This window comes from Parasteatoda tepidariorum, chromosome 7, assembly GCF_043381705.1.
Source record: "Parasteatoda tepidariorum isolate YZ-2023 chromosome 7, CAS_Ptep_4.0, whole genome shotgun sequence".
NCBI lineage: Eukaryota > Metazoa > Arthropoda > Arachnida > Araneae > Theridiidae > Parasteatoda > Parasteatoda tepidariorum.
In genome coordinates this window covers 72175974-72198090 of record NC_092210.1, presented here as the reverse complement: position 1 = coordinate 72198090, position 22117 = coordinate 72175974, and the positions used below count along the sequence as shown (strand labels likewise).

At 28.5% G+C, this 22117-nt stretch overlaps 2 protein-coding genes across 3 annotated transcripts in view; both read right to left on the bottom strand.

The window, feature by feature from the left end:
- LOC107445558 (chymotrypsin B-like) overlaps positions 1 to 22117 on the bottom strand; it is an 83848-nt gene that overhangs the window by 44470 nt on the left and 17261 nt on the right. The gene's annotated exons all lie outside the window — the stretch shown is intronic.
- LOC107452919 (chymotrypsin B-like) lies at positions 1825 to 16018 on the bottom strand. 2 transcript variants are annotated; one of them, XM_071183620.1, is made up of 9 exons: positions 15887 to 16018; positions 14448 to 14590; positions 13409 to 13646; positions 11394 to 11504; positions 10672 to 10900; positions 8958 to 9081; positions 8429 to 8588; positions 4114 to 4238; positions 1825 to 3055 (listed from the first exon to the last, which is right to left on the bottom strand). In XM_071183620.1, exons 1-9 carry the CDS (start codon positions 15939 to 15941, stop codon positions 2870 to 2872), a joined length of 1371 nt encoding a protein of 456 aa, XP_071039721.1. In that variant the 5' UTR covers positions 15942 to 16018; the 3' UTR covers positions 1825 to 2869. The 2 variants fall into 2 exon arrangements, with proteins under 2 accessions (XP_071039721.1, XP_071039720.1); XM_071183619.1 differs by lacking the exons at positions 1825 to 3055; positions 4114 to 4238 and adding exons at positions 6397 to 6630; positions 7619 to 7743.

Here is a 22117-nt window from a genome sequence, read left to right as displayed (position 1 = left end):
GCAAAGTTAAGCTTCAAAATGAAAAGCAAGAAATTTGAATGCGCGCGAATTGAAGGAAAACTTGCACTATAAACTATATTTCACTGAAAATGCTGAACATTATTTTATTTAAGTGCTATAGCCTTTTTAGACGCTATTTTTAATGCATAATTGTTTTAATGTACTATTTTATATTTATTTACTATTCTTATTTTATATAATTCTTTGAAATAGAAAATATAAATGTTATTGTGGGAGAGGCATAAAAAAAGGGTGATTTAACAGAATGAGCTATCCATTATCTTTTATGAAGAACTGTTTAACCAATTGCGCGATTTTGTCTTTTAAAAATGCACTGCTTTAAATTATGTGATTATTTGTATAATTTAGAATCAAAATAATTTCGTTTATTTAAATTGCAATACGAATAACTTCAAAAAATTTTTTTTTCCTTTGAATCTTATTTTATTAAATCATAGCATTTGTAATCGTGTCCAAAACAATTTAATCATGGAAATAGTTTTAGAAGTTAAATCTACATTGCAGAGCTTAAACTTTCAACCATTCTCTTAAGCAAATTAATAGGTCTCTACTAGTCAAAAAGCGATAACTTCTGTATTTTAAACGTAATTTTCTGTCTATGTTAGCATATTTCAGATTATTTGATTTCATCAGCATATTAAGACGAAAAAAAAGAAAACGCAAAGACGTGAACTGATTAAACAAGTCTAAGGAAGTAAATATTTCACTCCATTAAAGCTTTATAAAAAGTAATAAAAGTGAGACATTATCTTCATTTCCTCAAATTCAGATTTATTTATTTTTAAATAAATGAAATGCTCTACACCTCCATTCACCAGCCCCCATGACTGCCTTAATCATTTTTTCGTTTAAAAGTAGATATTTCACACACAAATATTTTGTTAATAAAATTTATAATTTTTTTTAAAAACATTTGTTAATATGCTACTCATAATTTGAGATTTGTATCATTGTAACAGTTCAAATTGCTTCACGTGTATGGCAACAAATAATCTCTCACTCTCTTGTTCTTTTTTTTTTCTTCTTTCGACAACTTAATGCAAACTTACAAAATAATGATCTGTACATAATTATTTTTAAACAAAAGCCTTGCAAGTCAAAACTTTTTAATTTAAATAAAAATGAGATTTATTTTTCAACAACTTTCAATGAGAAGATTTTATAATTTCAACACGACACAAAAAGTTCCTGTGAAGTTTAAAAATAAAAATAGGTCTTTCAGTACGTCAAATTTAACTTTGTAAGGTTTCGCTAGAGGGCGTACTCAAGCGTTGCGATCGCGAATGAAGATTCATTGTTTTCAGTATCATCTAGGTCAACTCATAATATTTAAATTTTACCACCATCAGGTAATTTTCTCCTGTACTTGTCACTTTCATAGCGAAGGGGGGCTAAGATAGGGGGGGATAATCATAGTACCTATTATCTTAGAAAGTTTTTCACAGTTACTTAACGAAGTTATAAGTCAGTTAGTAAGCTTAATACAGGTCAAGGGGAAGAATCTCGGGCGCCTCAGTTTGGCGATAAATTTTGTATAATATCGCTGAAACCCCATTTCTAGTTACCATGATATTCTTTGGCGTCAACTTCAGATTACTGCATTCTTTTTTTTTCTTCTCTATGTGATTGGTTCTTAGTTCATTTGGTTTATTTTTTAATTGTGGATTGTAAACTATTACTAAGTCATATTGAAATAATTACGGTGCTGGCGGTTTCCATTGCTCATAACATTGATTATTGAGTGACTATTTGTTTTAATGAAAAATTATCTTCGTGTAGCATTGTAAATAGAATAGAAAAACAACCTTTTGAAGTCAAATTTTATTGTTAAAACATATCCATTCAAATGTAATATTATTTCAAGTACAAATATACAATGTTTGTATTCAAATCATTTTTTGCATTTATACTAAAGGAATTGCTCGTTACAGTAAATCAGTATTTGTTCTATACATGCAATTACCTTATAACAAGATAGAAAAGTCCATTTTTCTACCGATGTATTTAAGATACTTAAAAAAAATTTCATCAGTAAGAAACCAGTTTGAATCAATATTACTTATTGTTGCAATGATATAAACCTGTATATAAGACTAGATATATTTATAGATAAAATTCGGAGTGAACTTTGAGACATTCAAGATTGTCGAGTTCAAAGTATTTGATTAGTTAGTTACCGTTAGACCTGAAAATAATAACTCGACATGTGGCGAATTAATAAAAAAAAGTGGCGCATTAAATTAATGAGACAGTCGGTCACTTTTTCCAATAGTTTTTTTTCCTTCTGAAAATGGTTTAATGATAAAAATAAATCAATGCAGAAATATTCTGGAAAACAGAATTTTTATTAAACCCTTCAATGTTTCCATTAAAAATTTTGAACAGTCAGAATCCATCAGTTTGTAATTGAAAGAATCATGTAGAATGAGAATTCTTTAACTATTCTTTTAACTTTATTAACTTTATTTATTTCAAAATTGTTTATTTTTCCTCCTGAAATATTTTAAAATTAAGTTCACTGAAGCCAGCATGCTTGACTAAATTTTGACTTACTAACTAATTTTTTAATCGTAATATTTTATTGATTAATTAACTTTTTATAGCCGTAGATTATTTCTAATATGATTTTTTTAAAATATAATTTAATCCTAGCAACAAAAAAAAACCTGCTAAGTGTGGCTTTAAAATTAAAAGAACCTATCGACATCAGTCATAGACTCATTAGGCTTAAAGAAAATGTGGCTTCTAAGTTATTAGTGTCTAGTTATTAGAGCCACTTAAATTTTTTAAAATGCGCATAAATAAGAAAATATTTTATTTGACTGTCTGATATCCATTCAAAATGTATTTAGTTATATTTATTAATAATGTTTTTAATCCAATCAGCTTTGTCAGCTGTTGCAGCAAACACAACTCTGTTTTCTGGCAATCCGCAGAGGCCGCCCATGAAATTGGTGGCACTGGCATAGCTTACAGCTCCCATCAGAAACCATTTATCTCCCAGTTTACAAGAAAGTGGTCCACCACTGTCACCCTAAAATAATAAAATTTGACGATTGAAGCTATGTCACTAATTAAAGCACACTTATTTCAGAAAACACGTGTTTCAAATTTCTCATTCCCTTCTTTTTTCTGCATTTATTCTCGTCCTAGCAAGATATTTCAATTAAATATTCTAATACTTGCACTGAATTTTAAAGACATAATTTATACACCAAAAAAATTTCTAAAAAAGGAAAAAAAATCAGTTTTCTAAATTTTAGTTACAACCTTTATTTTACACATTTTAAGCATCCTTAAGTTTGTTTATTTTTCTCAAAAATATAAGGATAGTATATAAGGAATATAAGTATGGAAAATATATGAATAGAAAAAATAGGAAAAAATGTTAAGAATTACAGCTTTGGCATCATGTGTAGAGTTTTTTTTTCATTTAAAATTTATATGAGAGCTTTAAACGTATAATTTAGCTTGTAAGAAATCTAATCGAGCTGTTACAAAAGTCTAAAATCGTCTAAATATCTATTAATTAAAGGTAAACGCAATAAAAACAATGTGAATAAAGCACAAATGAAAGTACAGAAATAGGCATATTTTAGTTTCGGTTCTATAAACAAGAACCTTCCTCTGTATCAAAACACCAAAAGTGTTAAAACAGAAATTACACTAGACTCTTAGTGAATTTAGTGATTAGATACTGAGAAAGGTTCTTATTTATAGAACCGAAACTTTAGTATGTCCACACTTATACTTTCATCTGCGTTTTGTTCACGTTGTTTTTATCACTTTAATCCATAAAATACATCCATACAAATACATACATCACTTTAATCCATAAAATACATCCATAAAATACACTTTAATCCATACATATTCCTAATCTTTTTTGGAGATTTAAAAGATTTGAAACAAGTTCTTAAAAATTAAAATTCAAAAAATTAAAAACTTCGTAAGAGAAAAAAATATTTTTTTTCGTAAATGTGTTTAATCTGTGGTTATTACGAAAGGAATTGTACAGATATAAATATTAAAATTATTTTGTTGTTGTTAAAATTTATGAAAGCATGCTTAGAGAACTTAATAAAATCTTACGTGGCATGGGGAGTTGTTTATTTTGTGAACGCAGATTTGTACTGGTGGACGGAAAACATTTTTGCATGTGTCTTCACCCTGCACTACTTGTACAGTTTGTTTCAGAACATCATCAAATCCAGATCCTGCAATTTAAATTTTATGTTTTATTTATCAGATACCGTGTACCCCAATTATCAAGAAACAATTTTTTTTGAAAAAAAAGAAGAAACAGGAGGAGATAGCGAATTATTATAGAAATGTATGTGAAATTGAAATTTCTTCATTCTACTTATAAAAGTCAGATTTGTTCTCATTGAGCTTTAAAGCTCAATGATCAGTTACAAACCGGTTACAAACATCCTTAAAGAACTTAATGGCTAACTGGGAAAACTATCAAATTATGGTTTTTTTTTTTAAAAAACACATTTTGAAGCAACAACATAGAGCTCTTTGTGGATAGATGATTTTAAAAGATTTAGTTGTAGTGGTGTGCCATACAGCACAAACCTCTCTTGCAAGTTTATTGCTGATATATCCATGTGAGCTTGATGAGACTATTCCCGAGTTAAAATTCTTGATGGTCCCATCAAAAAATTTTGACTTTGGTTTCAATGCGATTCATGATGGTCCAACATCATTTGATGCTCACCTTTGTGGTGAACCACCTTCTCACCAGATGGCGATGAACTTTGCTCGCCAGGTGGCAGTACAAAACTTTCCACTCTAGGAAATGACTTTTCTATAAGAGGGCAACATCTCTGTGTTAAAACCTTAGTTTCAAGAAATGGCAACAGGTAAATTGAAAAACATTCATTCTATCTTGCTGACCGATGGACTTACATCTTTTTTGAAATGCTGCTGTTGCTAATCCTATTTGTTTTTCTATGTTGTAACTTAATATAATTTATTTTATTTTTTATTATTATTAAACTGTGTTGATAGTTAATTTTTATTGAATCAATTTATTTAATATAGTTAACCTAATCACCACACTTTCATACAACATTTTTCATTATGGGTTCATGGTTTTAGATATACCAATAAAATTTCCTCATTTCATGATGGAAAATGCTACTTTAATACTATCATGGTTAATCATCAAGAAAATTTTCATTCTCATTGACCAACAATTCATGATGATCCCGATGATTGCTTCGCAATAATTGTCTTTTCTTGGCAGAAAACAGTTTTTCTACTAAAGTTAAAATTATTCACTTAACATATATGTACTAAAAGGAATTCTGTTTGCTTACTCTGGTGCTATTATTACTATCTATTATTACTATACTAATACAACTACTATACTGCTTTTATTATTATGCTACTATAACTATAGTAATATTACTATCTATTAGTANAAATATACAATGTTTGTATTCAAATCATTTTTTGCATTTATACTAAAGGAATTGCTCGTTACAGTAAATCAGTATTTGTTCTATACATGCAATTACCTTATAACAAGATAGAAAAGTCCATTTTTCTACCGATGTATTTAAGATACTTAAAAAAAATTTCATCAGTAAGAAACCAGTTTGAATCAATATTACTTATTGTTGCAATGATATAAACCTGTATATAAGACTAGATATATTTATAGATAAAATTCGGAGTGAACTTTGAGACATTCAAGATTGTCGAGTTCAAAGTATTTGATTAGTTAGTTACCGTTAGACCTGAAAATAATAACTCGACATGTGGCGAATTAATAAAAAAAAGTGGCGCATTAAATTAATGAGACAGTCGGTCACTTTTTCCAATAGTTTTTTTTCCTTCTGAAAATGGTTTAATGATAAAAATAAATCAATGCAGAAATATTCTGGAAAACAGAATTTTTATTAAACCCTTCAATGTTTCCATTAAAAATTTTGAACCGTCAGAATACATCAATTTGTAATTGAAAGGTTTATGTAGAATGAGAATTCTTTAACTACTCACATATTTCAAAACTGTATATTCTGCCTCCTCTTTTTAAATTAAGTTCGTTAAAGTCAGTGTGTGTAACTAAATTTTCACACTCAAACTATTTTTTTAATCATATTATTTTATTGATTGATTAACTTCTTATAGCCGTAGATTATTTCTAATATGACTTTTTAAAAAATATAATTTATTCCCAGCAAAAAAAAGCTGCTAAATGTGACTTTAAAATTAAAAGAACCTATCGACATCAGTCATAGACTCATTAGGCTTAAAGAAAATATGGCTGCTGAGTTATTAGCGCCTACCGGTAAGTAAGTGTAAATTTAAATTTTCAGGTCCAGTTAAGGTAAACTAGTTCAATATTTTAAACTACGCATATATAAGAAAATGTTTTATTTGTCCATCTGATACACACTCGAAATGTATTTAGTTATATTTATTAATGATGTTTTTTATCCAATCCGCTTTGTCAGCTGTTGCAGCAAACACAACTCTATTTTCTGGCAATCCGCAGAGGCCGCCCATGAAATTGGTGGCACTGGCATAGCTTACAGCTCCCATCAGAAACCATTTATCTCCTAGTTTACAAGAAAGGGGTCCACCACTGTCACCCTAAAATAATAAAATTTGACGATTGAAGCTATGTCACTAATTAAGACACGCTCATTTCAGAAAACACGTGTTTCAAATTTCTCATTTCCTTCTTTTTTTCCATATTTATTTTCGTCCTATCATGATATTTGAATGAAATATTCTAATACTAGCACTACAATTTAAAGACTAATTAATACACTAAAAAATTTCTAAAGAGAAAAAAAATTTAGTTTTCTAAATTTTAGTTACAACCTTTGTTTTACACAATTTAAGTATCTTTAAGTTGTTTTTTTTTAAGAAATATAAAGATCTATGAATATAAGAATAGAAAATATAAAAATCGAAAAAATAAGAAAAAATTTTAAGAATTAAAACATTTGGCATCAAGTGTATAGTTAACTTTTTTCATTTGAAATTAAATGAAAGCTTTAAACGTATAATTTAGCTTGTAAAAAATCTAATCGTGCTGTTAAAACAATCTAAACTCGTCTAAATATCTATTAATTAAAGGTTAACGCAATAAAAACAATGTGCATAAAGCACAAATGAAAGTACAGAAGTGGGCATACTATAATTTCGGCTCTATAATCATGAACCTTCCTTTGTATCAGAACACCAAAAGCGTTAAAACAATGAGATTACACAAGACTCTTAGTGAATTTAGAGCTTAGATACTGAGAAAGGTTATTATTTATAGAATCAAAACTTAAGTATGTCCAAATTTATACTTTCATCTGCGTTTTGTTCACGTTCTTTTTATTGCTTTAATCTATAAAATACAAAATATTCCCTATCCTTTTTTGGAGATTTAAAAGATTTGAAACATATTCGTATAAATTAAAATTCAAAAATTTAAAAACTTCGTAAGTGAAAAAAAATTAGTTTTCGTAAATGTGTTTAATCTGTAGTTATTACGAAATGAATTGTACAGAAATAAGTACTAAAAATTATTTTGCTATTGTTAAAATTTATGAAAGCATGCTTAGAGAAATTAATAAAATCTTACGTGGCATGGGGAGTTATTTATTTTGTGAACGCAGATTTGTACTGGTGGACGGAAAACATTTTTGCATGTGTCTTCACCTTGCACTACTTGTTCAGTTTGTTTCAGAACATCGTCAAATCCAGATCCTGCAATTTAAATTTTATGTTTTATTTATCAGATACCGTATAGTTAAAACAGTATAACAGTTTAAGTAAAATCATTTCTTAAGGGTCTGAAGTATGGTTCAAAAATCGGGTCAGAATAATTAATAAACTTAAAAAGATCTAAAGAATACCACTATTGAACATAGGGCTTATAGACATCATATAGCTTATAACATCGGTACTTCAGGTGTTGCCTGGGAAGGTTCCGTTGCAGCTCATTATTCAGACAAATCCTGATATGGCTAATCTATATTTATATATAGATTAGCCATATCAAATGATATATATATATGTGTGTGTGCGCGTGCGTGTGTGTGTGTGTGTGAAAGCTTTTAGGAAGTGGGGAAAATGTTCAACTCACTCCGTTCCCTCGTTCCGTTACTACAAAAAATGAAGGAATAAAAGCTAGGGAAACTCACCTACAGTAGTTCAGAAAACTTGCGATCAACAACTAGGACGTTCAATAAGACGTTCAGTAAATCTTTAGTTCTATTATAATTTTTTAGCTAGCAGACAAATGATTAAATAAATCCCCAAAACAATTAAATACATGATGTCTCTAATCTGTCTTTAGTTTTTGTTTATGTACTAGGATTATTCAGGATATTTTGCTATCTTTTATGTAACTAAACTTTTATCTAAGAATAGGTGATACAAGATGTCTTACCTCTGGTTTCTCCCCAGCCAGAAGAGTAGCAGCTCATTCCTGATTTTACCTCCCATCCGAGTTGTGGCAAGCAGGCTGGTTGGATTCCATCATTAAAAGCAACTGGGGCATTCAATTTTATTAAAGTTATATCGTGCAAAGTTATTGACGCTTCTCTCAACTGAAAAAAATATTAAAACAAACGTAGCATATTAAATATCTTTTAAAGTACAAACTGTAATACGCAAAAGGTAATCAAACGAATGCAAGATTTTTGTATTATTTCATTTCATACATTTTTATTCGACATTTTTTGCAGTATTTGAAAAAAGAACTACTGAGAATATGGCTATGATATGGTCTATTTCATTAGTCTAAATTTATATTTTACTTATACACTCATACTACTGAAAAATTATTTAAAAAAAATTATTTTCACTTTACGATATGCTTTTTAACAAAAATTTCGGATTCTGCTGATCAGAATAACAGTACATGGAATTTTTCAAGGAATAATAAAAATAAATCTTGATAATTTATAAGTCATTACCCTGTCTCCCTCCAAATCAGGATAAGATATAATCTTTTCAGCATATCGAACGGTTTCATATTCTGTTCGAGTGTACTTGTTATGACTCCCTAGAACTATTTTCAATTCTTTTGGATCAGACTTCCTGCAAAACATAATTTAACAGTGTCAGTTTTTATAATTAGAAATATATATTTTATTTGAATTTTTGAATAATTGAGAAGCAGTTCTTATGATATATCACGTAACTTTGTTTATCTTTTCATTCTCTTTAATTTATAAATTTACTCATTTATCATAAAAGGATAATTGTCTTCTCGGGCATTCTCATAGGACAGAAAATATGATCTTCAAGTTATAAAATAAGTATGCAGTGTTTACCTGCAATTTAATTATCCTTATTTAAGGATATTTATACGTAATATTTAATTCCTTCCTAATTTTATGCTTTGTTTTATTATGTTTTTGATATTGGTTACTTATAACTGAACACGAAAACATTATTCATTATTGCAATATGATTGAATTCTATAATCTTACCTCAATATGCAATATTTTATGACAAAAATATATATAGTCACCCTTTTACAATTATGAAAAGGCAAATTACTGAAATTTCTCTTTTATTAAGTTATATTTACTTTAAAATGCATTTTATAAGAAACTGTGTTCATTCAACGTTTGTAACGCTAATTATAGTTGCTAAAAACTATTTAAAATTCTACAGTAATATTAAAACTTTTCGCATTGATGCTAATTAATCTCTCAGACAAAAATTAATTTACACGTTTTTACAACAGTCAAAAATTAATTAAGAATTAATGACAAAGCATGGTTTTTGAGAATGTATGACATGGTAACTTAGAAAAATTGTTTTTTCCCCGATCGAAGTGGTAGTTAAAGTTGTGGAACCAATTCTGTACTAACAACATTGGTGCAATAATTTACAATTATATGGCATATTATTAGATCAATAAGTCGTGATTGTGTTAAAATCACCTGTTTTTAATAGAAGTAAAGTGTTATTCGCAATGGGTCTTGTAATAAAGCTCACTTCACTGCAAAACATTCCTGATCAAATTACGATAAAAAGTACCGGCAATCAGGGCGCCGGTACTTTTTACAGGAAAATCCATTTTTAGCGGAACAGGTTACAGAAAAAAACCTGATATACCGTAATCTTTACAGTAATAATCATCATAAAATGACTGAATCATTTCTATGAATCATTATCACAGGGACCATGACTGAAAACGAGAAGGAAACTTTTGCGATATTTGAGAGAAAGATCATAAGAGGCAATTTTGGAGGAATAAAAAGTGATGAAACTCAATGGAGAAAAAGGACTGATTTAGAACAAATAGATTGTTAAAGATCCCGACATTATAAAGTATATTACTATTCAAGGGATAAAATGAGCAGGATATTTGACAAGAATGAGTGATACTCAAATCACAAACAAACAAAAAAATATCGTTTCGGTTAAGTCAATCACCACTATAAAATAAAACTAACACTTAAGAGATCTGACTGTTTAAAAAATTACTTAAAAACTAAAACTTACTATTTTCCGAAAAGTCCCTTATTAATCTGATAAATTATTAGAAGAGGAGGGGGAAGCAGAGTTTGTCCCCGGGTACTGTAAGCCCTAGCTACGTATCTGCATTACAGACATAATAATTAGACGCTTAAGATTTAAAATTTGTATAGCGTCATTAATTCAAAAAGAACTTACCATACCACGCAATGAGCAGCAGTAACTACCCACTGTGGACTTATAAGAGAACCTCCACAGAAATGGTCATTAGGCTCTTTTTTATTGCTATGCTGTAAGGAAACTTGCCAGGGCCAACTGTTTGGTACGGCTTCAACTCCTCCCACTTGGCGATCAGGAGAGCCGTACATAGTGTCTGGTGGTATGGGTGTTGCGCCACAATTGTTAGATGGCAGTGCAATGGGTTTACCTTACACAGAAACATGAATAAAATGCATAGCTTAAAAATACTGAAAAGTACACTGCTTAAAAATACATACATATGATATTTCTTTAACTTTCGAATACTTATGTGAACCTCAGAATATGTTTCTGGCACGCGTGTTGTTTCTGCACGCGTCTGACACTGATAAATTAATGTTTACGCCATAGAGAATAGTTATTTATCAGTGTCATGCCTTAGTATGACTGTTTATAAGCCATAATTCTGTCTTAAAGCACTGAATAAAAGATTACAAGTACTGAATATGAATATTGTTTCGCGAATTGAAATATTGAACAAAATTTAATACTTTTTAACTGAGCGGTTGAAATATATTTTATCTATACTTAAATATTACTTTTGGAGTAAGTTAAAGTAGTGAGAATGTAGCGAAAAATGCTTTATGCTGATCTGCCTAGTTTATAAAATACAGCACAATTTTATCAAAACTGTATGACTTTAAAATAAATTAAGCAACTACCACATTTTTCTTCATCTGTACCATCACCGCAATCGTCTACGCCATCACACTTCTTGTCGAGGCGATAACATCTACGATTTCTGCATACACCTTCATTCGTTGCACACAACTCTGAAGAAATAAAAGTATTCATAAGTCTCATAAAAAATAATTTAATTCTTAATCGACTTTTTCATCTCAATTTTCATAGAGGTTAGTAGAGGTGCTTAGATTTGGCAAAATCAGTACTCCATAATATTAAACACTGAAATAATAAGTTGTAAATGTGAAAATAATATTGAAAGTATTTGATGAAATTTATTGCGATTTTACCCTTAAATGCATAGCTATATAGATATGTATCGTATGTTTAAAACTTCATATTTCTTTATATGGCAACCTTTTTTGCAGAGTTTTTTTTATATTTTAATTTTACCAAAGCTATTTTATCATTTCCAAATGCAACTGGAATCTTCTACAGTTGATTTCTTTACCTGGAGAAGTTTTCATTCTTGGCTGATTCTCTGAGTACAATTTCATTTGAGTGGGTGTTACTAATTATGGTTATTTATATAAAATAATTATGTTTGAAAACGATTATTTATATGAAAATTTCGGTTTGAAATATTCTATTTTTATTCGCAGTAGATTTTCAAAACTCAAGGCGGGATTGTTCGTGATGACATAGAAATACGATGCCAATGCGTTTTTATGAAATGTAAAAAATAATTCTGATGTGATTTTTTTTTGTGTGTTTTCCTGAATAATTACACACTGTTCCAAGTTGATTTCAAACATTATTTATTAATAATAAAAATTCGCGTATTTAAGGGTTAACAAACAAATTGATGCAAAAAATTTAAAGACAGCTTCAAGCTGATATGAATGTGTGATAATGAAAAAGTTTAGCACCAGATTTTGTTGAGGTATTTTTAATAGGCTTATGCTTAAAAGCTGTGTTTCTGCAACATTAAGTCCAAAGTGGAAGCTAAATTTTATCCTTTTTCTTAACTATCAAAATTGTACTTTTAGTAAATTAAATATTTAAAATTTATATTAATAAACATTGAAAATAACCACTCTTAATTAATGAGAATAACCTTAGATTTTTATCATTACTTTTATTTAGACTCAACTTTCATATTAAATTGAGAAAAAAAATTATAAATGAAAAAACTCAAATGAATAATTATCTATTCCGCAAACATAAACATTGAATATGGAAACCATTTTGTTTTCCGATAAATGAATTTATACACTTATAATTCGTACATAATAAGTTCTGACATTATACAATTATATTTTAACCAGCACAGCTCAGATTTCCCTTCATCATTGTACACATGAAGCATTATTGATGTGCAGAGCGTTCCATATTCACGACACTTAAAATACATTTTTAGTATTCTTGACAAAAAATTAAGTAAAAAAAAGTACACATTGGATGTCATAAATTAAATGAGGAAAACGAAAAATGCTCTAGAATATTGATGCACCACTAATAAGGAGATATAACTTCAAAACTGATTTGATTGTCCGAATGTAAAGAAGGGAGCGGAAAAGTAATTAATAGGAATACCTTAAAATTTATCAGGCAATTAATGATTTTGTTGTTTGCATGTCGCCTCCCTACTTAGTGACTCTAATTTCGAAATATATTTTGTTTCTTCCCCTTCTAAATATTGCTTGAGATATTTAAATACTTCAGTTTCAAATGAAATTTCGGATTGCTTAAAAAATATATTTTGAAGTTTTTTTTTTCTAGTTTAAACAAATAAGTTTTATTTTACTTTATTATTAATTTAATTTTTTTATGATTTATTTAATTCCATTTTCCTTTCTGGATAAACAATTTTAACATTCTTTCAATTGTACCACTTATTTTTAATTTCCTGCATTTTTTTACCAATTTTTTAATTTTACCATCCCAGCTAAAAGCACTGTTCTTTACACTGAACAAACATTCGCGAGCGTTCAGAAGGCTGCATAAAAGCACTTAGTCTCTCGATTTTAGTGAAACTCGACTCGTAACTTACGTAATTGGGGAGCAGACTCATACTGTATTCGAAATCCTCTGGCAGATCCCATTTCGTCTGACGTGAAAAGAAGCTGCATTTCACTCTCTCCAGGAATTGAGAGAATAGGCTGAGGAAGTTGTTTGCCGCAAAAAACTCCCAGTTTCACTTCTTGATTTTTTCCATACACGGCTAGACCGTCAAAACCACAACTACCAGTTGGATCAATGTCCAAATCCTTGAAAGTCAGCTTTATCATCTACATGCACAATAAAAAGGACATTAATTGTTTTATTAGAACACTTCTAAATCTACTATGAACAGTAGTTAACGGTTTCCTTACGACTATTCCTAGCATTTAGAATTTTTACCTAACTGATTTATAAAAACTTCATTACCCTATTAAAAAAACACAATGAAATAGAAAGTTCGTTTTAGCTGAAATCTTTAATAATATGATAAAAACACAGTCTTTCATTCAAGTAAATGTTGAGTTCAATAATAAAAAAAGGTTCCCCCCTAAAAAAGGGTATTGAGGGGTCCTCCTCTATATTCTTTGACTGGGGGTCACCACTGATGACGAGCTCGTCACCGAAGTGGGCGGATCGGTGACGGATTTGGATGTTCAGCAAAATTAAAATATCTGGCAAGACACTGGCTTCTGGCTAAAACTTGTTTACTTCTATAGTTTTCTAGTGTTTATTACATTTATTTTTTCTCCTTTAATTTGACTTCCTTTCTTCAAATTTTTAAAAAAAATGGCTTTGGAGAAGAAAAAAAACTTCCGAATAGGAAATGATAATTGAACATTACAGAAGTGAGTTTTATTTTATTACTATTAATTTTAAAAGTCTTAACAATATTATGTTAAGTTGCAATAATTAGAGAAATATCCTAATTTATCATGAGAGAAATATTTATAGATTTTCAAAAAGCTTTATTTATTATTTTTTTGTTTTGGATTTTTTTTATTCTAATGTCTGCGTAAAATAACGACATATCGTTACGTGGTACGAATGAAGAAAAATCGTGATACTCATTAAAAAAATTATTCACTAACATGTCCCTCCGGAGCTGTAATCTTGTACTGGCACCAAAGTCTGTTAGGGTAAGCTCCATCGTCGTAAAAAGGACTTTTGATTTCTCCAGTTGTTCTTGCGTCGTATTCATAGATATCCCTACAGTAGAATTCTTCAGCAATAACTAAAAAATAAAATAAATTAACTATTGGTAATTCAACAGTTTAGAACATATTTTTTGAACGTTTGCATATTTCTTAAATAATATAAAACGCTCTAATTAACCCCACTTCCCTGTTCTCTGAAATCTCCAACCCCACACATCTACTTCTACAGTTCATTTCAGATTGCTTCGCTCTCTCATTGGATACTAATGTATTTAAATCTACAGTTTTGTATGGCTGATGGTGATTATTCTAAAGTTTAAAATGTATGCAACGCATTCATCCTGTAAAACCATTGATTTATTTGCAATTCATTCTATTTATATGCTTTTCAATGTCAGATGGAGATATTTGAAACAAGTGATTCATAGAATTTCCCTATCAACACAATTATAAATTTCAGTGTTTGAAGATACAACACTTCCAAGTCCTTCATTCTTACACAAACTCATAAAATTTATAAAAACTAAACAAAATTAGGAATAACAATAGCTCCCGATTTTTGATGACAAAATTGTTTTTTTTTCCCTTTGTTAATTATAAACATCATTGCGTCGAAAAAAATTTTCTTCCGAAATAGGCGAATATGTACTTCAAACCAAATGCCAATCGAATGGTTCAAATGGGTGACTCAAACATGTTAATTAATTAAAGCTAATTATTTGTTAAGTTACAGAAACAGAAAAAAAACGTACTTTCTCTGAAACAAAATTTTTTTTCTGCTTGTTTGAGTTTTTAATCATTAAAATATGGGGTTAGTTGCAATCTGAAAAATATTGTCCCAATAGCTTCTGCAAAAGAACTGTCAAAAATGTGGGCCTTTTATTGTTAATTTCAGTTTTTGTGTATTTAGTCATATATCGAGAAATTTTAAATCGAATTGAAACAATTTTGCACTCAATGATTAAATTCGTTTATCTGAAGATAATTCCATGCATAAAAATTATTAATAATTTATTTATCATTATTATTTATTTATTTATCATTATTAATAATTTATTCAGTAACGGTCAAAAAATTATTAAAATGTAAGGTATACAAATTTTTAAATAATTTTAAAGTATGTAATTTTAGATGACAATATGCAAAATTTGAAAGAAATCAGTCGAATAGTTCTTGACAAATCAAATTTTTTAATATAAGACTTTATTTATTATGAAATGTTTTGTAAATATAAAATAATTCTTATTTTCAAATTATTAACAAAATTATTTTTATTAAAAATAATTCTTATTTTCAAAATATCTTCAAAATTATTTTTATTTCAGTAACTTTCTTTTTACATAATTACTATCTCTTTGTAGAAATTCACTTACCCAAATTATTGCTTAGAACAAATATAGGAATCAAAAATCCTAACACAATCATCATACCACGAGAAGAAGTGTCCAAATGATAAGTAAAAATTTACAAATCACGTACTCAATGGGAACAGATGCAACATTTTACACGTCAAGTTATGATAACAGGTTACAATCTCAAGCTATGATAACAGGTATGGATACTCTTTTACATTATTCCTTAAATACTTAATCATTCAATTTAGTTTATTTCTACGCCTATTTAAATGTGGGACATTCTGTAATGTGTATTTGCATTGTCTACGAAAGCCAATAGATGTTTGCATTGTATCGATATTTGTTATGCATTTTATGTCTCAAAATTTGACAATTAAAAAATGCGATAAAGGTTTAAGCTCTTACTCTTGCGAATTTTATCGAATTAACTTTTTAGAATTATTAAGTTTAAAAATGCTTGCCTCATAACAAAAAAATATTTGAGTGAAAAAAAAATAAGACCGGAATAAAATCAGGGAAAAAATAATTCACAGTTCAATTCAAAGAGTCTAGGGCTCATTTTGTAGTGGAGATGTTATTGAGTGGCTTTCTACTCCTTTCAGATCCAAACTTCAATTAAAAAATTCATGGAATAATTAACTAAAACTTTTTTATAAATTAGTTTTGACGCTACAGATCTATCCGTAATCATCGTCTTAAATATATATTTTAGAATCCTTGTCAAAACTATAGTGAAAAAAAGCATAATCTGACATTTAAGTGAGAAAAAAATTCTAAATTTGTTGAATTACTCTTAAGGAAGGAAAAATAGCAAAACCGATTTGTGTGCAGGATGAGTCTTGAGTGTACATTCAATTATCTCTTTTAATCTTATTTCAGTATTTTTTTCTAATTAAGCAGGATTTTTTTTATCTCACCTTTCCTTTAGGAACTCGTTATACTTCAATAGTATCATTACGTTTTTTATTACTTAAATACCAGTTTGCCAGCTCATACATGCATATCTGTTTTATTTCTTTTTGAAAATGACTCTGAAAATGAATATTAGAGATGGTGATTGTGAATTACCCAGTATGTTCAATGCTGCGTTGAAGAGCCTCTCTTGAGTATATATTAATTGTTAAAAAAGCGTTAAGTATGTCCCGTGTACCCACTTTTGGGGGATGTACAACCTCAAGAACCTTCTATGCATATTAGGGCTTGATATTCCCTGTAATGGCATTGAAAAAAAAATATATGCAATTGTTGCACGATTTTTGAAGATTTTGTCTCTTCGATAAAGCCACAAAATTTTATGTGAAAACATGTCATGCCAAAAGAAAAAGAATTATCAGTATCAAACAGCAAAGTTAAGCTTCGAAATGAAAAGCAAGAAATTTGGATGCATGCGAATTGACGGAAAACTTGCGCTATAAACTATGTTTCAATGAAAATGCTGAACATCATTTTATTTAAGTGCTATTGAATTTTTAGACACTATTTTTAATGCATAATTGTTTCAATGTACTGTTTTATATTTATTTACTATTTTTATTTTATATAATTCCGTGAAACGGAAAATACAAATGTTATTGTGAGAGAAGCATGAAAAAAAGTATGATTTAACAGAATGAGCTATAAAAAAAGTCTATTATCTTTTATGAAGAGCTGTTTAACCAATTACGTGATTTTTGTCTTTTAAAATTACACAGTTTTAAATTATGTGATTATTTGTATAATTTAGAATCAAGATAATTTCATTTATTGAAATTGTAATACGAATAACTTCAAGAAAATGTTTTTTCCCATTGAATCTTATTTTATTAAATGATATTTGTAATTGGGTCCAAAAAATTTTAATCGCAGAAATAGTTCTAAAAGTTAAATCTACATTACANTGGCACGCGACCCAATATTTTGGGCACGCCACCGATCACAAAGTTTACTATGAAGCATATTAACAATTAAATTAAAATTCACAAAAAAATGAACAATTAATGCCAAAAAAGCAATTAATAACCATAAAAAAACAAGCTAACAATAAATAACTAGCAAAAGCGAATTGACAGCTCTGCTTAAACTAACATCTTTAACGTTATAACCCTAATATAAGTTATTTGTAATCTAATCTGGAACAACATAAGTCGCACTGATGTTACTTTAACTTGAATTACGCGTATAACTGAGACATTGCAATTTTTTTTCGTAGTAAATAAAGAGTTTTCAGTTGATAGCATTTAGTATTTTTATTTACCTAATAATCATGAAGTCAAAACTATCTGTCCGCATGTCTATGAACTCATTAAAAAAATTTTTAGAAAAAATGCACTTTGGTGCATAAAAGTTCGCCACCCCTGCTATACGGACTCGTTATACTTTAATGGTATTTTTACGTTTTTTATTACTTAAATATGAATTTCCGAGCTCATACATGGATATTTGTTTTATTTCATATTGAAAATGACTCTAAAAATGAATATTAGAGATGGTGATTGTGAATTACCCTGTATGATCAATGCTGCGTTGAAGAGCCTCTCTTGAGTACATATTAATTGTTAAAATGCGTCAAGTATGTCCTGTGTATAAACTTTTGTGGGATAAACAACCTCAAGAACCTTCTACGCATATTAGGACTTAATAATTCCCTGTAATGACATTGGAAAAAAAAGATATGCAATTGTTGCATGATTTTTGAAGATTTTTATAAGATTTTTGATTTTGTCTTTTCGATAAAGCCACAAAAAGGTTATGTTGAAAACATTTCATGCCAAAAGAAAAAGAATTATTATTATCAAACAGCAAAGTTGAGCTTCAAAATGAAAAGCAAGAAATTTGGATGCATATGAATTGAAGGAAAACTTGCACTATAAACTATGTTTCAATGAAAATGATGAACATCATTTTATTTAAGTGCTATTTCTTTCTTAGACACTATTTTTAATGCATAAATGTTTTAATGTACAGTTTCATATTTAGTTACTCTTTTTATTTTATATAATTACGTGAAACGGAAAATACAAATGTTATTGCGAGAGATGCATGAAAAAAAGTGTGATTTAACAGAATGAGCTATAAAAAAGTCTATTATCTTTTATGAAGAACTGTTTAACCAATTGCGTGATTTTTGTCTTTTAAAATTACACAGTTTTAAATTATGTGATTATTTGTATAATTTGGAATCAAGATAATTTCGTTTATTGAAATTGTAATACGAATAACTTCAAGAAAAGTTTTTTTCCCCATTGAATCTTACTTTATTAAATGATATTTGTAATTGGGTCCAAAACTTTTTAATCACAGAAATAGTTCGAAAAGTTAAATCTACATTACAGGGCTTAAACTTTCAATCATTCTCTTAAGTAAATTAATAGGTCCATACAAGTAAAAGAGTGATTACTTCTGTATTTTAAAGGTAGCTTTCTCTCTATGTCAGCATATTTCAGATTATTCGATTTCATCAGCAAATTAAGACGAAAAAAGTGAAAACTCAAAGACGTGAACTGATTAAACAAATATAAGGAAGTAAATATTTCACTTTTTCAAAGCTTTATAAAAAGTAATAAAAGGGAGACATTATCTTCATTTCCTCAAATTCCGATTCATTTTTTTTTTTTAAATAAATGAGATGCTCTACACCTCCACTCACCAGCCCCCATGACTACATTAATCATTTTTTCCCCTAAAAGTAGATATTTTACACAAAATATTTTGTTAATAAAATTTATAATTTTTTCAAGAATAATTTTTTAATATGCTACTCATAATTTGAGATTTGTATCATTGTAACAGTTCAAATTGGAAAAGGTTTTTAATTACACGTTTCATGTCAAAATAAATTTCAATATAAATGTTACGTGTTTGTAAAAAATTAATCTGTCACTCTCTTGTTCCTTTTTTTTCTTGCTACTTTTGATAACTTAAGTGCAAACTTACAAAATAAAGATCTCGACATAGGTAAATAATTATTTTTAAGCAAAAGCCTTGCATGTCAAAACTTTTAAATTTAAATAAAAGTGAGATTTTCAACAACTTTCAGTGAGAAGATTTTATAATTTCAACAGTACAAAAAAAGTTCCTGTTAAGTTTACAAATAAAAATAGACCTTTTAGAACGTCAAATTTAAATTTGTAATTGTATTTCTGCGAGATGCAGAGCTGTCTGCAGGTTTATACAAGTTAAACAATTAATCTCGAACAAATTGTCCAATATTTTTATTCCATCCAAATCTCAGTACATTTTTTTACATAGTTTTCTACAGAAGTACAACACATCAAATGTAATGTAAAATTAAGTAAAGCAAAAAATCTGAGATAAAAGCACTAAAAATTTACAATAATTTTCCATCAAATTTAAATTCATTTCTTGTAAAATGAAAATAAAAAACTCGTTTTAAGTTTATAAATAGAAATGGCTCTTTTAGCACATTAAATTTCAACTCTGTATAGTATCATTTCTGTGTATTATAGAGCTATCAGGTTTGTATGTTCCTACTACAAGTTTAACAGATAATTCTTATTGAACATTAAATTTCTAGATTTTAACGTACTTCCTATCTATTTTTCTACGCACCTTAATTAAGCATCGTAATCTAATGTTTTTAAGTCTTGCAGTTTTTAGGTGACAAAACTAAATGTAACATGCGGTTGAATCCCCAAAACTTTCGTTCTCAAAATTTACCTTCTTTTAATACAGAATAAATAACTGAATTCTTGCACTGTTTTTCGCTCACAGATAAAAGAAAAATTAGAATTCACCGGAAAAAAAGTGCACTTACCTAAAAAATAGCATTTTTTATTCTGTTTTCCATAAATATCCGACCATCTAAAATTATTCCATTTTTTTTTACTTTGCCAACTTTATATATACGAATTTCTAACAAAAGTGAATAAATTAAGAATAGAAGCACGTGTTATTTATTTAAAAATCAATACAAATACTCATCCATGAAAAGAAATCAGGCAAAATGATTGTACCATTAAATTTAAATGTTATACCTTCACAGATATACCAAAAACACAGAGATTGTGTAAAATTACAATAAGTGCAACGTATAAACTTTATTGCTAATTTACTCAAACCTCGGTAAGATATCCCGGCTCTTTCCTTCACTCTGCTCTTGACTTAACCCTTTTGAAGGCCGTGGTAAATATACTTACCATCACGTTTTACCACTTTTAATTTAGGTTTCCATTTTTCAATAACTTCAGCTTTCTTGAAGAGAGTTTGAATAAAATTGGTAATCATTTGTCACTTTTAAAAAAACGTATAAATGTTATAAAATACATAATTCCTTTTGAAGTTTGTAGCATTTAAGGAACTTATTTCATAAATAAAGAAAAATAAAAGTCGGTAAGTTCCTAATAGGTCATGTTAAATATATTTACCACCAAAAAAATGGCATTTTTATAAACTAAATGAGGTTTTTTTTATATCAATTACAGTTCTTAAAACAATTTCAATTCCAAAAATACTTTGAATTACCTTTACTAGAAATAAAGGTCCCATTAAGGGGTTAATCTAGGAGCAGCATATAAAAATATAATAATATAAGAGGTATATAATATATTACATCCATGCTTTTATTTCATTTCCGGATAGATGAAAGTTTAGCCCGATATCTCTTCAGGTGTTAATATGCTGGAAACTATATTCGTTATGTGAATGCTGCATTTTAATACTATTTTAAAACACATATAATTCAAATTTCCAAAGAAAAACAAAATTTATCTTACTGAATTTCAAAAATAAAGAAATAATTATAATACAAATGATGTAAAAATAATTTTCATCCAATATGATGCGCTGTATGGCTCTAAAACAAAAGTTTTTATAATTTTTTAAAAATTTTGATATTCCTAAAATAATTTATGCCAGTTCTTTCCATTATTATTATTATTCCAGTTCGTTTCATTATTTTATTTCTTGTTCTTTCTTCTAAATCCATCCGCGCTTTTATTTCATGTCCGAATAGATGAAAGTTTAGCCCGACATCTTTTTAGGTCTCAATGTGCTGTAAATCATCTTTCTTTTGCGAATACCACGTTTTAATACTATAACAAAACATCTATTATATATAATTCTCTTACGTGGCTCCCAAATTTTGGCTGTATTTCTTTTCCGCCGGTGGCAACGTTTGCTTTGTTTTGAAAACACCAAAGCATTCTGCCTTTTAATGATGTGTTTCTGATCTAATATATATAATTCTCTTACGTGGCTCCCAAATTTTGGCTGAAGTACTTTGTACAACTAAATAAGATTCTTTTCACAACA